The sequence below is a fragment of the Diadema antillarum genome, unplaced genomic scaffold (genome assembly GCF_040938485.1).
Source record: "Diadema antillarum isolate AM-2024a unplaced genomic scaffold, OU_Dant_1.0 seq00002215_RagTag, whole genome shotgun sequence".
Lineage (NCBI taxonomy): Eukaryota > Metazoa > Echinodermata > Echinoidea > Diadematoida > Diadematidae > Diadema > Diadema antillarum.
In genome coordinates, this window is record NW_027272849.1 from 89,769 (window position 1) to 104,941 (window position 15,173).

General features: G+C 36.5%; 1 protein-coding gene across 1 annotated transcript; it reads right to left on the bottom strand.

The window, feature by feature from the left end:
• Positions 1-1,072: 1,072 nt before the first annotated feature.
• On the bottom strand, positions 1,073-14,848 carry LOC139714276 (scaffold protein ILK-like). The gene is made up of 8 exons (XM_071625992.1): positions 14,737-14,848; positions 13,416-13,493; positions 12,497-12,582; positions 10,718-10,949; positions 5,348-5,469; positions 4,246-4,345; positions 2,787-2,917; positions 1,073-2,079 (listed from the first exon to the last, which is right to left on the bottom strand). Exons 1-8 carry the CDS (start codon positions 14,810-14,812, stop codon positions 1,930-1,932), a joined length of 975 nt encoding a protein of 324 aa, XP_071482093.1. The 5' UTR covers positions 14,813-14,848; the 3' UTR covers positions 1,073-1,929.
• Between the last annotated feature and the right edge of the window lie 325 nt (positions 14,849-15,173).

The window sequence follows — 15,173 nt, forward strand, 5'->3', positions numbered from 1 at the left end:
CTTTAATCATGATCAATCAACCGTCCTGTTATACATCTGTACATTTACTAAAGCTTGATAGATTTTTGTCAAATATTCCCAAGGTGATCGCTTATGAAAGTAAAATGTAACCACAATTTTAACTGACATGATATTCTGAGTTGACACATATTGTACTTCATGATTTCATGCATCCCATCCCAAAACAAATATCTTCAAAAAATGTAACCTATCCAACTACAGGATAAAAAAAAGGAAAACATCCACGTATCACATCACTTTATACATTTGGTATACATGTATATTCAATTTACACCACAGATGATCAATTCGGGTGTACACAAGATTGTAAATTATAGGACACCTTAACACCAGTGTCTTGTCATAATCCAAATACAATATTCAGTCTATCCTGTCCACATGGCAGTAACAAACCTGACACACACCTGAATATGAGTGCTAACTCACAAATTACCACTACCAGCATGGTATTGTGGACTGCAAGGTGATTATACACCCAAGGCTTTAGCACCACTTTCATCTTACCATTACAGGGGAATTCATTGTAGAGAGAAACTCCATACATCTTTTAATTTTCTTCATTAATTTTTCATACTGTTTTTAACGAAGCACATAGACCAGTGAACATCTGGGAAAAATCAAAGAAAAATTAGAGTATTGAAAACAGTTGAATACCAGTATTATGTAACATACCATACAAGGAGAAACTCACAAAAGCATTTTACTATAAAAGCTGGTCTCTTCCGTTCTAGCACTGGTTTCGGAGAAGGCCCTGTTGCTATCATCAACCCAGCCTTGATACGTACCCATGGGTGCACCTGGGTCAAGAGGGACATCGTGTGCAAAATGTGTTGTTGAAGGATGCAAACTTCAGGTAGGCTTTGAACTTGAGACCTCCTACATGAAAGCTAAGAACCTTACCCACTATACCACAGGGTTAGCGACAGCACTGCCTAAAACTCCTCTTTCTATTCACATTGGCGATTTCTTCATACACAGAATTAAGCTTTAATAAGTAAAGTGTATTTCCTCATTTTTTTATTATTATTTTTTTTTTGGGGGGGGGGGGGAACATAACTTTTGCTTCTATGCTGTGTGCATGAACAAAATGTCTTGGCATAATACAATTCCAAAACTTGTGTCAAATCAGGAATAAAAACCAGTTACAAAAGTTACAAAATATAGGCAAAGCCCCATACAAATGGCATTATGGTCATACATGACCAAGAAAGTTCTCATACAAGCGTGAATTTCCAAACTGATCTGATGTTTGAAAATATATGATTCAGTCATTTTCAAATAGGCCACAATTTTTCTTTAATGATTGCAAAAATCTGCCAAAACAACCATTGGTCCAGTGCTCGTTTCACTGCTTTCAGATATAAAATAGGTTTTTCCCTGTGGAAAATTACTCAAATTTCTGTTTGTAAACTTCCATATTCATAGTGCATTCAATGTTTTTTTTGTTTGCATCTAACTGCGATTTGTGATACCTATATCACCTGCAATAGACAAATTCATAGTTGACTCTTCCTTGTCAAGACGCATTTCTTGTACCAAACCAACACTTTCCTGTGTAACTCACCTTTATCACTGGGCATTATTCTCTTCTATAACACTTTACCTTGCCATACAGGCCAATTATTACAGCTTCACCAGTTTGGTACAATTCTAACATCCATTTTCAATAGCATTAACTACCATGCATTCTAAAATTTTGGATGTACATTTGTCATAAAGGGCTCACTACATAGGAGACCAATTCTGCATCTATAATGCACCTATCACCATCCTCACAACGGCCTTTGAGAAAGGGGAGAAATCAAACACAATTGACTGTGTGATTCCACGTTAGGTACTTTCCCATGCTGCCACAGGCCAAATCTCCCTGCATGCTGAGGGTGAACGCTCCCACACCTGACTGGCTCTCTACACCGTGCGCATCTTGTCCAAGATGGGCAGGATCATGTCGAAGCGCGGCCTCTTGGTGGCATCCTCATTCATGCAGATCTTGATCAGTTTTGCCATGTGGGGCGATGTGCCCGGGGGAAGCTCCACCCTCAGTCCCTCGCAGGCAATCTGGTGATGGAAGAGAAAATTCATCATGTTATTTCTCACGCTGTGGATGGTAACAGCCAGTGCTGCACCGTTTCAGCCTCAGAGTTACTCAAGTATTGCACTTATGCCATGTGTACAGATCTCACAAATTGCCATTAAGAGTGGTTACAATCTCAATCGAGAAATGCAGAGATGAAACAAGAAATAAGTAAACTCCTTTGTCAAGAAGTAAAGTTAGCAATTACTCATCTTAGAGCTGATGTACACGTGTACATTGCATTTGTGTTTCATCAAAAAGCAAAATCCTGCCATGTTAATTTTCTGAAAATCAAACCAATGTGGCAAATTTCACAAAAACTGGATCATCACATAATGCAGTGTTGGTAACATGTTAGTGATCTAAAAATTTAGAAGACAACAGCATAGATTAAGAATATTTCCATCTACAGTGTACTTTGCAGAGTGCTTTGATGAGGAAGCCAGCCCCAGTTCCCAACCCCCTCCCCCATTTCAAAGTAGAACTATTAAACATCTGTATCAAAACTAGACTTCCAACTGGAGATCTTTGTAGAATGCCTGTGCGGTGTATTTCTCTGTATCATTTAAAAAATCTTCAACTGAACTTGATTATAATTGTCTTTCCTACTGGCTTGATACACTGTGTAGCTAGTTTTTTTCTTCATCAGTATAGTTGAAATGTGTTCCTGGAAAGAGTCTCAAATTGATACCTTCATGCCGATTTCCATGGCGGAGAGGCCAGCAAACGGCACTTCACGCGTCACCAGTTCCCAGATCAAGATGGCAAAGCTCCACATGTCTGCTGACCGGCTGTTCATGTTCTCTGCCGAGCGCTGGAGAGCTGTCATGGGACAAGCAGTTCCAGAGATGGGTGACCATTAATAGTGCCACATAGGGTTCGACAACATTTGCTCCTGCGGCAATTGTTCCCATGAAATACACTTATACATGTATCTGCACGCTAAGCCACACCAAACTACACCTAAAACCATATCACAACTATCCCTATGCACAAGCATTTTCTTTATTATCATTATTATCATTATCATCATTATCATTATTATTATTATTATCATTATTATTATTACAACATTTGCTCCTGCGGCAATTGTTCCCATGAAATACACTTATACATGTATCTGCACGCTAAGCCACACCAAACTACACCTAAAACCATATCACAACTATCCCTATGCACAAGCATTTTCTTTATTATCATTATTATTATTATCATCATTATCATTATTATTATTATTATCATTATTATTATTATTATTATTATTATTATCAATATCAGTATTATCTTATTTTTATTTTCATTATCATTATTTTCAGTATTATTATTATTATTATTATTAATATTGTTATCATTATTATTACTATTATTATTATTACCATTATTATTATTATTATTATTATTACTATTATTATTATTATTATCATTATTATTATTATTTATTCAATCCTACTGAAGACACTATCCATCTGAAAATCTAATAATGTTTTATAGCACCACAGAATTAACAGTTGATGCATTTTCTCATCAGATTCAATCAAAGCTAGGTTTGTTTTAAATTCTTGCCCTTACATTATGAACACTTGTATTGTCAAAACCATCTATAGACCTATATTGTTCACTACTTCAGTCGTTATTTTACATTCATGAACTCATAAAAAATAAATGATAAATGAATTAATAAGTAAATAAAAATGACTTATGTGTGTATTCAGAATCCACATCGAGTACATACTGTATTTTCATATCTGAAACAAGAAAGATCTTGCGAATTATGCATTGCCAACTCCTTGTTTAAATGCGAATACTGGGATACAGCTGGCCCCCAAATCCTGTTTTACTTCTCTTGTGGAGTTTGACACTAGTGTGAACACTACTCCTGGCAGAGATAGAGAATTTTCTAAGAAGCACAGGTAATAATCTGCAAGGAAATCTGACTATTAAAAAAGTAAAGTGAGTTGCACATACAGACTGGACTAAAAGAGAGCCCTGTACCACAAAAGGGCAAAAAGATGGGTCAGCATCACCTTTTCATGTATGGTGTATAAAGTACATGTAGGTATCAGGTTTCAGATTAATCATCAATGAACCTTGGTATCTTTTTGCTTTGTTTCTGTTTTTGTTTGTTTTGATGCTGGTTGTCTTTGTATTACCTTCGGGAGCCATCCAGGCAGGGTTGAAGAGCTTGGCACGGTTCTGGAATGAGAACCTCGTGTCCCCCATGTTGATCTTGGCAGTCAGGTCCTCATCAATCTAAGCGATACAGGCAGACAAGAAAATAATTATTATAATTCATCATTTCCAAACCCTAACACATACACAAACACACACACACATACACACACATACAACAGACAGACAGATGAACAAACACAGACAGACAAATATTAAACACACATACAGTACACCCATAAAAACATATCCACACAACCAAGACAACCACAGATATCAAAAATTCCTTTAAACATATTATACAAACGTTATGGGCAAAGGATATGAAGAGTTTGTTTGCAAAAACCGATAAGTCCATTTTCGAAGATTTTTAAGTACGGTTTCTGTCATAAAGTACAAAATAATACCTTTTATATGATATATTGGTCACTACATATAAAGGCACATTTTTGAAGTTATGGTCAAAAGAAGCACAAATTTTCTTATTTTTCTCTTTATTTTTCTTGACCTTTAATCGCAAATATCTCCATTTGGCAAATATGGACTTACCGGTTTTTGCAAACAAACTCTTCATATACAGGTATCAAACCAAACATACATTTGTAGAACATGACCACTCACACAGATATAACCCATATTCCAGTATACAACTTGTACATGTATACCAGTAAATCACAAGGCAGCACAATATGTCTACAGGAATGTTCAGATATACTTATACAAACACAAAACAACATGATAGATTTTGACCATATACAATAAACAACATACCTACTGGTAACAACACCCACATAAACAAACAAACATGTTAACATCCCCCATACACATTATGACCCATATACAAGTACACACAACTGTACATCACACACCATACACACACAAACAAGACACACAAATACGTTGTACAATGTACATTGTACATTGTGCATACACTATTACCATCATCGGGACATCCACTATCCATCATCTTGGATAGCTGTCACCCTAGCTCCTTAGAGGTCATAAAAGGTCACAAGGCGCAGAGTCAAATGCCATGGAGTAACATGAAGGTACAATGAAATGGTGTGATCTACAAATATTCACCATAATGTTTTTACTGTTGAGGTAGTATCTTGGTATGAGTGGGTCCATGGCATGGAGGAAGGACATCCCTCGAGCAATGTCCAGCGAAAAGCTGACCATCTGGCCGTGGTCCACCACAATACCTGCACATGATGACGAAAAGAACACACACAGTTGTTTCTACATTGACAATCACATTTCATGTTGGAGACAGAATTGTGAAATTCCTTGTACAGCCTGTAAATATGCACGTTTGTTAATACCATGAAAGATACACTTTTATAATGGGCAAAATCCCAAGTCTGGCATTTTTGACACATGTGCATAGATGTAAAACCATCCACTGAGGATGCTTGGTATAAACAGAGAAGGTTATGGTGAATGGCAATTGAATGTATCACATCACAATAGGTACAGCAGTAACAGTGGATCCCCCATCCCTACCCCCCCCCCCCACAACAAACAAGCAAACAAACAAAATAAATTGATATGTATCTGTATTAAATTATGAACATACACATACACATACAATATAATCAGTATATAATCAATATAACGCAGAGGGAAAGGAAAAACAAGATTTTCAGTCGCTCTTTTCCATTGCATATTGCTACATTTCTGCATATTATGTAAAAATGTGACTCATGGAGTTTTAGAATACTACCAACAAAAAAAAAAACGAAAAAAAAAAAACACAATGGATAAAAAAATGTGATAATCCAAAATTGCAGTCCATACCTTTGGCACAGTAGCAATCTGTACCCTCTTTAATACAGAAAATTGCAGGCATACTGCCTTGTTCACAGTATGACATTTGTATGTCTTCAATATACTGACTGATCGATATGAATTAAACAAAGATTATGAATCACACAGGAGATATAGCATCCATCAAAGCTAAGTACTATTACAGTGACATGTTAACAAGTTTCAATTTCTAGACTTTCCCTCTTTCAACTCCCAAACTGAGACTAGTGCACATGGTACTTCGCTCAGTGAGAACAGAGGAATCAAAACACAACGATCCCTTAATGGATTGTACTTGAACTTCAGTCGACAGCGTATTATTTCCTACTCAAGGCAAAACAATTGAGAAATAGAGCATAGCACCAATGATTTTCCATCACTCCACACTTATCTACCCTGCATTGTATTATGTATGCATTATTTTGCATCAAAATGCCATGAAAAGGCAATAATTTGAAAAAAACTATTTGACTTTCATACTTCAAGCAAAAAAAAAATAGTGTACATGTTCAGTATGCCCTTTTGACATTTCCTTTCCTGATCTTCTATTATTATCATTATTATTATTATAATTATTATTATAAGTATTATTATTATTATTATTATTATTATTGTTATTATTATAATTTATATTATTATCATCATCATCATTATTATTATTATCAACTCTTATGAATAAGCACACATTTCATTTGAGTCATACACCACTTTGGTGGTAGGCCTACTCTTGTACATAACACTTCACTTGAATTGTGGACTTTTAACAGAACAGACTGTGTTCAATGGCCAATGTGCGTGTAGTGGTCACACATTGTGTCTTATCCTAATTTGGTCCTGCTAACTGTATCAAATGCGCCATGAAACGTTCACTATTAAAAGCCAGGCAATGTTTTGTTTGAAGCTTGAGAAATAGGTGACAAGATTATTGTTCTTAGTTTCATTTTTTTTTTTCTGGAGCAATAGGAAATCTGTATATTATACACTATACGTACAATGTACATGCATCATCCTTGTACTATAAAAGCTGCACACCCCATTTCCCCTCCCTATTCACACCACAAGCATATCTCGCAAAATCACCTCTCTGCCTTTTCAACAAGATTATAGCCAAACAATAACAGCGCAGCAATAAAAAAACACACTGCTCACCAAAGCAGGCTGTTCACATCAATACATGTAAGCAGATAGTATCCTCTCTAATTTTGCCAGTGTGCCCAGCAGATGAGGGCAAGCATCATTACTGTCAATATCAATTTGGCCTCCCCTGTCACACCCTATCCTAGCTATAACCCTAATGACACAGATGACCTTGTGACCTCCCCATCAATGCTTGATAGAAAAGGGACACCAGACCTTAAGCATGGCCAATGTAGGCACATTTTCCTCTGTTTTAATATGCTTATTTTTTTTTTCTTTTTCAATATATTTCATGTTCTCTAGAATAGGTGAAGATACTATGATGATTTTCAACCCTTGTTTGTGGTTTGAATATAATAGGCAAAGGAAAGTAAAGAAAGAAAAAATATGCTTTCATGATAAAGAGTACTTCTCCGAATACTGCAATAGCAGCTACATGTACATGGATTCTTGGGCAGAGGGAAGCATTATCTGTGATTGAATTTTTCATTTTTTTTTACTTCTTTTTTTGTTATGAGTTCAGTCCAATGTGTGAGTTTTTGCATATTCTTCATGTGTGTGTTATATTGTATGCATACCTTTTGTTTTATCATAAATTTCAGGTTTTCTTCAAGGAAGTGTATTCTACAAGATATTGATCGAGGTATACAGTATAAAAGATGCCATATATGTAAAAAACCAGAGTTTATTATGCAAATCCACTCAAATTTTCAGTGATTTTTGGCCTCCTTCATATTACGTGACCCAGCATCACAAAACCAACAAAAAGCTGCCAGACATGGATTTTTAGTTAAGAGTAGATTCTGAAAGAGCAGACTTTAAAGTCGGATGATCCTCACCCCTAATGGTACGTTATTTCGTAAACTCCTGAACGACCGAAGTTTGTGCATGCAATTGCGCAATGCCAGACTCGGTGCTATATCCATAAACGTGTGGGACAATGCTGCCACTGAGACACGTGTGTGTGCGCGTGTGTGTGTACGCATCATACACAAACATTGTGACCGTGAGCTGCGGTGATTGGAGGAGAATGGCCAGAAGACGCGTGGCTCTTTTGGCCTCTCTTCATGCGCATGCGCACTGAGAGTGTGCGTCCATTCGGAAGCTCGTGTGGCTTGGACAGCCATTTTGGGTCAGGTGATTTTGAGCCGCAGTCGTGTTCGCTAACCCATTGAGCCAGCGCTATTCTCACTCGGTGTCATGACATTTGATACAGAATGGGGGGAAGCAGCATGTTGCGTCCGTCTCCGTGCCGCACAAACCACTCGCCACGATTGTAAGGCTGTAAGCTTTAACATGATGTATAACTCAATTCAAATGGACTCTCCCATTAAACCTATAAAATATTGGAAAAACAAAACAAAACACACACTCCGGAAAAGAGTTAACTGAGAAAAGAGGCTCTGAAGTACAGGGTCTATTCAAGTGCTTAATCTTTTAAATACCAAGCCATGCTAGCTGTGGGATGAATGGGACAAGAATCAGGATGTAAACCACCAGAGCAACAACGATGAAGGGATTATAAGATTAAGCTGAAATTGAGTACACTCTATTAGCATGTTCTGTCCATGATTAACGCTAACTTTAAAAGCAGTAGCATCATCCTTTCTTAAGTTATCAGAGTTGAAAGTGAGGAGTGTGTACAGGATTTTTAAGAAATAAAAAGGGGACTCTCTAAAGACACACTATTCTACAAAACATGTGTTCAAGAAAAACTGCTAAAATTTTTTTTTTTTTTTGCCCTTGGTTGGATCTACTAGGTACTCCTCTAAGACTGAAAAATTATAGTATCCAACTGTTGTACAGTAAACTTCCTGTTTTTAATACATTGATCATGTTCTTTTATACTGCAGTGGCAGTGGGCAGACCAGTGTATGAAACACATCTGCTGGAAATTTGTAATGGATCTGTATTTGATGCTAGTTAATGCCCATAAAATGTATTCATCAGTTGTTTACTCACACCCTTTCCTTCCTTTTCCGAAAACTAATACCACACTAGCAGGGCATGTGGTATGCTACTAGTGTATGCTGGAACTACAATGTACATGCACAGCAGCTGTATTATGCAGGTAACACAAATGTACACAGTGTGAGGCATGCAATTAATGTAATGCTTCAAATTTTTCATCATTACGGTATCTGCACAGCATTTCAGTCAGCAACATTGTTCTTATTGTATGTATCTAAATATGAAGAGGAAGAATGAGTCCTCCAAACATCCCTCTCTCTTTCCCTCCAATACATCTTTCTTCAAAAAAAAAAAAAAATAATAATGAAAATAAAATTGTAACAGAACAAAAAGACATACAAAAACTATGTTGTACTCATCAAATAAAATTGAAACTTTTTATAAAGTCTCATTTTAACTGAGTGGATATACAAGGTTGTACTTTGTAGTATTTCTTGCCAACATAAAAAGTTCTAGTCAATATTAATAACTGAGCTACTGTACCTATTTGGACACATTTATCGCTCCAGATTGTACACTCCCATACTTACAGTATCACTTCCTGACTAACCAAATTACAGGAAACTAACACTTGATTATACAATTTAATTGACAGTTGAATCATACCCATGCATCAATATCTCCCTGTAAAAAGGATGTTACTAACTATCTAAAGTTCAATTCAGTGATATGGATCCTGTATCAAATAATGATTGGCTGAGAGCAACCACATGATCTAACCAGTCTTTTACTTTGCCTAAAATGCCCAGCTGACATACCTTTCTATCATTACTGCTAATGACTGCTCAGAGATATGTGTGTAACTGTGGCTTGCTGTAATCACGCTTGCTGATGTCACACTTTTGTAAGCAATGTGCACTCAGTCAGTTTCAAAGGCGCACACTTTCACTTACAGTGTATTTACTGGAAAAGAGTTTGTGTTGAGTACCAATGTGTTTGGAACATTTCTTCAGACATCTTGGCTTTTTCACAAGAAAGTTCTAAATAGTTATCATGTATTTGCCTATAACGGTAAATGAACATCATAGAACCATTTTATAAAACATATAAAGCGCAGGTTATATTTGTGACATTAGAGGAGATGCAGCTTGCTCTGGGCATTCAAAATGTTGTGCAAATATCCTCGAGTGCACTGCATTTTCACTATTAGTAAATGCCTCTCACCTGTGTATTATTTGTATACCAACATTATTTTCATAAAAATGTCTCCAGATGAACTTAACATCTGTTTGAGATCACTATTCACGCGTGCCACAAACTTCTTTCACCATGGCAATAATATCTAAGAACAATGAGAAACAACAATGCAAATAAACAACAACAAAAGACAAATACGAACGGAGAGCTAGAGAGAGAAAGAGAGAGCAAGAAAAGATACCATGCATTATCTCATGCTCCATGGAGGACATGGAAGAGAGAACGTCCTTCACCACGGTGATAACATCTCAAAACAATGAGAGACAACAAAGCAAATAAACAACAATGTAAGATATTAAGAAAGGAAAGAGAGAGAGAAAGGAAGGAGACCATGCCTACCTGATGCTTCATGGAGAACATGGAAGAGAGAACCATGCTGTAGGTGCTCACTGAGGACCACCAGGTTTGGGGGCTGGTTGACGCAGCCCAGCACCGGGTGGATGTTGGGGTGGGAGAAGATCCTAAGGCGGGGGAACTCCTCCCCGAACTCTCGGGAGATGCGCGAGGTCACGTTGTTGACCTTCAGGACTTTGGCCATGACTGACGTCCCCTGCCAGATGCCCTTCCACATCTTTGGGTGGACGAGGGAGAGAAATAAAAAAAAAAACAGAGAAAGTGAGGGAAAGGAATTTTTAGAAAACAAAATACTTTAAAAGCTTTAAAATTCACAGGCTTACTGTACGTAAAAGTGGAAATATTTGCAGTGTTGAAATTTTTGCGCATTTCGCGCAACAAGGAATCAAAGCCAAAGTAAAAGCACGCAAAATTTTTTGCTTGCAATATGTTCCAGTGGTTTGTGTCTTGATTCTGCGGAATTAAAAACAGGAGAAAAATTACTCATGCAAAAATATCCACTTTTACAGTATATAGATACTAACAATGGTCTCATAATCATGATAGTATCATTTTGACTATCACACTCATGGTGATGATGATGATGATTACTATTATGCCTATTATCATTATTACTTGATTATCATAATTACTCTCATTATTATCATTAAAATTATCACTACAAATATAAGAAGTACTATCATTATAATATCATCATTATCATTATCACTATCTACATTATCTTTTTAATCACAACTTGTTTATATCTATTTCAAATCATAACTGCTCAAGTTTGGAACACTATAGCATGGAGTCTGATTTGGACATTATCACATGGCAGAAGAATTCAGAGGACATGTGACATGCTTTAAGTGAATCTGTCAGCGACGTTCTCTCAGGGTCGATTTCGCTCAACTGAAGGCTGGGCTCTTCACCTCGCCAAGTTTTGATTACATTTCCTGCTTCATCCTATATTAAAGCACACTCAATACGATGAAGTGCTTGCACACATGCCCGGATGTACAATATGCATACAGTGTAGTACACAAGCACCAGAACTGTTCACATCTGTAGGATCATATACTCACTGAAGTTCCATTTACACATACATAAAACATGTATACAAAACCCTTGATGCACTCACAATTTTGTGAATAACACCACTGCCAAAAAAAAAAAAAGAAAAAAGAAAAAAAAAAAAGCCCCAAACTATAATTTTGCACATTTAGTCACATCAATGACCAGAGCAGGTTCCATTCAATTGTCATGAAAGTTATCATTTCCTCAGTTTAAAACAATTGTTTAACAAAAAAAGAAAAGAAAGGACTGAACTTTAGTCACATCGAATATGATGCTAGTACTTAGTTAATAAAGAAAGAGATTTTATACACATTTTGATTTTATGCTTCTTTCCGCTTTGCAGTTAGGAAATAAATATATTCCCTAAATTTGATTTTGACATTTTAGGAAAAGAGGTACACAAAATGTTAATATTTGAATAGTGTTCATTAAATAAGCCCCCCCCCCCCCAAAAAAAAAAAAAAAAAAAAAAAAAAAGAGAGACCAAAAAAAAAAAAACACTTTCATTTCTATATTTGTCAAAAATTGTGCAAAATTTTAATATTGGTAAAATGCAAAGAGGAGATCTCTGAGTGTATATATGTTTGTTTTGTAAATGCAACAGCAATGTACAAGGCTTCGACTTGAAAGGACTGAATTCAAATTGTTCAAGTTGTGGACATATGTCCTTTCTGCATCATGGTGTCAACCTGAATCAGTACTCACATCTCCCGTGGGGCTGGCGTTAATCTTGTTCTGCAGCTTGACATGCTTCAGATCGATGCCAGCAAATCTTGACAGTGTCCCATCACCTTGGTGAGTGACAAAGAGATGAGGGATACATGTAGTTAGAAGAAATACAACAATCAAACATTACTCCAGATATCTGAACTGGCACCCTGTTCATGTGAAAGGTTGGGGAGTTGCCACAACTCCTTGGATTCCACTGTAAGGTGAATCACACTTTCAAATTTCTTAATGACACTGTCTTGCACTACTTAATAAAATACCAATTATGATGTGCAAACATGAGACAGAAGGGGGTTTTGTGATTATAAAATGCACTTTATAGCTTGAAGAGAAATTGAAGTCATCTCACGCCTCTTCAACAAAATGCAAGGACTCTCTTATCACTCATTCTGCTGTAAGAAATATATTTTTCTGTAGTTTCCTGGTTATACATGCACTTTCTATCCCCAAAACATTGGAAATCACATCTATGTAGAATCATAAAAATGGCAATGTGAATTACTTCATCAGAATCATATCAAAGTGATTGTGTCACTACAAGTGCTATCAGCCACAATCACTTCTGCAAATTGAATGAGATTATGATATAAATATCTCCCATCATCACACAAACAAAACTTAACTATTCTCTTAATTAAGAAATGAAAGAAATCAGAATAAATCATGATATCATTTGTGACATCAACTCATCTAATTTGAATATTCAATTGTGACTCATTACACTTCAACAGAGAAAATCAAACCTAAAAAAACATCCTTTTTATTCTTGTTTGAGTATAAAAAGATATAATATCTAGATCTATTTATATCTATAAGAATATGAAATGAGGTTACCCTTTAAAAACTACGTATGGTCTGAAGTACTTGATCATGAGAGCAAGTTTTCTCAACTTACGACTTCTTGTCTTTGTGCCACTCCAGTTGTTTCTGTATTGAATCTTGTTCAGATCTTGTCCCATGTTAGCTGCTCTTTCTGCAATGGGTCACAAGGAAAGAAAAACAAAACAAAGTTTAGATGTCACAGGAGATTTGAATAAATGTAAACAATCCTTGTGTACCAAATGGTCTGAAAACAAAGAAAAAAGGTTAGTGACAACCGTCAACTCAAAATACAGGTGCGAAGGAATGTGCATGAGAAATTTCACACATACTTTTGGCTTGACTTGGTTTACACTGATAAAATTGTGGTGCACCAAGTTATTAAACCAGATAATGATTTGTGTTTCATCAAGTCACAAGCTATTCAGCAACACAAATATAATGCACTATAAAACACACCTCACAAATTTACATTAATGTCTAGATCATGTACTATTTCTGTTGTTCTGTAAACCATGTATGGCATGATCAGTCTATAGTGTATACATATGAACAGATTAAAGTGTGCTGCGTTGATAGTGCGTCATATGATGTGGGCCTTGAAATTGTAAATCATGGCTTATAGGTTTATATTGCTCCCTGCAGATACAGTTTGCAGTCTTCCTTGTCTTGGATAACAGATAATTTAGCTTAGTTTCCATATTCAGAGGGTAATAAGACAACATTATTTAGAAGCATGGCTCTTGAATTACATGAGAAATATGCAGCGCACTGATGGTAAATGAAAGTGTACCTCTCTGTACTTGCTTTCAAATACAGTCATAAGCAGATAGTTTCAATGACCTTTAAATACTTCAATACATCTGTGGTACAATAGGACGTCCAGTGAGGTACTGTGTATGAATTTAAGACACCACGATTACAGTCATTGTGGCTACGGTGAGCCAGGCAAGCTTCTGAAAGGAAAATAGTCAAAAAAAAGTGCAGCAGGAACACTGTTGACAAACCCTACAGGCAGGGACTGCACTATTATAATAATATACACAGTAGTATACTGGGCTTGAATGAATACCATGTTGTGAAGTTCCTTCCCTTTGTTTGTTTGTTTCACTATGCTTTAAACTCCTGTACGCAACACGAAGTTTAAAAGCACATGTCAACTACTGTAAAAGTAGAAATTTTCATGCATTTCGTGTAGCCAGAAGCTAGTGTGAAAATACAACCACAAGAATATTTTTGCATGCCATACAGTTTGTATGCTTCAAGTTAATGTCCTGATTCCACGGAATTAAAGACAAGACAAATTTCATCTTATCCGGCCTCGGCCAAGCGTGAAAAATTACTTGCGTGAAAATATCCACTTTTACAGTAACCATCAGCAGACATGTCCTACCCACCTCTCAGCTTGGCTGCCACATCTTCCTTGGCCTTGTCCAGTGGTGTGTCGTCATCTTTGTTTCCTAAGGCAACCATAGCTCCGTTGTTGATCAAGTCCTGGAATGGGAGAGAAAGCAGACATTTCAAATGAGGCGTCCATGTGCGTACTATGCAGCTTGCATGCGGCTTTGAATGAAACAAAAATGTGTCACAGTGAACACAAATGAATCCTCATCTCTGATCACATCTAAAATCAGTGGACATACAGTGTATAAAGTTCAAGTGCAGTAAGAAAATACAGCACTTGTAATGCACTAACGATCTACACTGTAGTGGCTTATTCTGCAAACCACATCCTGCTTTCAACTTCCAACTTTCTTCATCTTGAAACAATAAAAAAATAGAACTAGAGAAGCACTCTGAGAGTGCAGACCTCCGCCAAGCATGCAGCTCATTT

What these genes read in the sequence shown, in the direction of transcription:
- LOC139714276 (XM_071625992.1), bottom strand. Translation starts at nt 14,812, where the DNA reads ATGGTTGCCTTAGGAAACAAAGATGACGACACACCACTGGACAAGGCC. An exon ending in TGGCACAAAGACAAGAAGTC is followed by an intron (nt 12,583 to 13,415) that starts GTAAGTTGAGAA and finishes TCACTCACCAAG; the next exon opens with GTGATGGGACACTGTCAAGA. An exon ending in CCATGGAAATCGGCATGAAG is followed by an intron (nt 2,080 to 2,786) that starts GTATCAATTTGA and finishes TTCCATCACCAG; the next exon opens with ATTGCCTGCGAGGGACTGAG.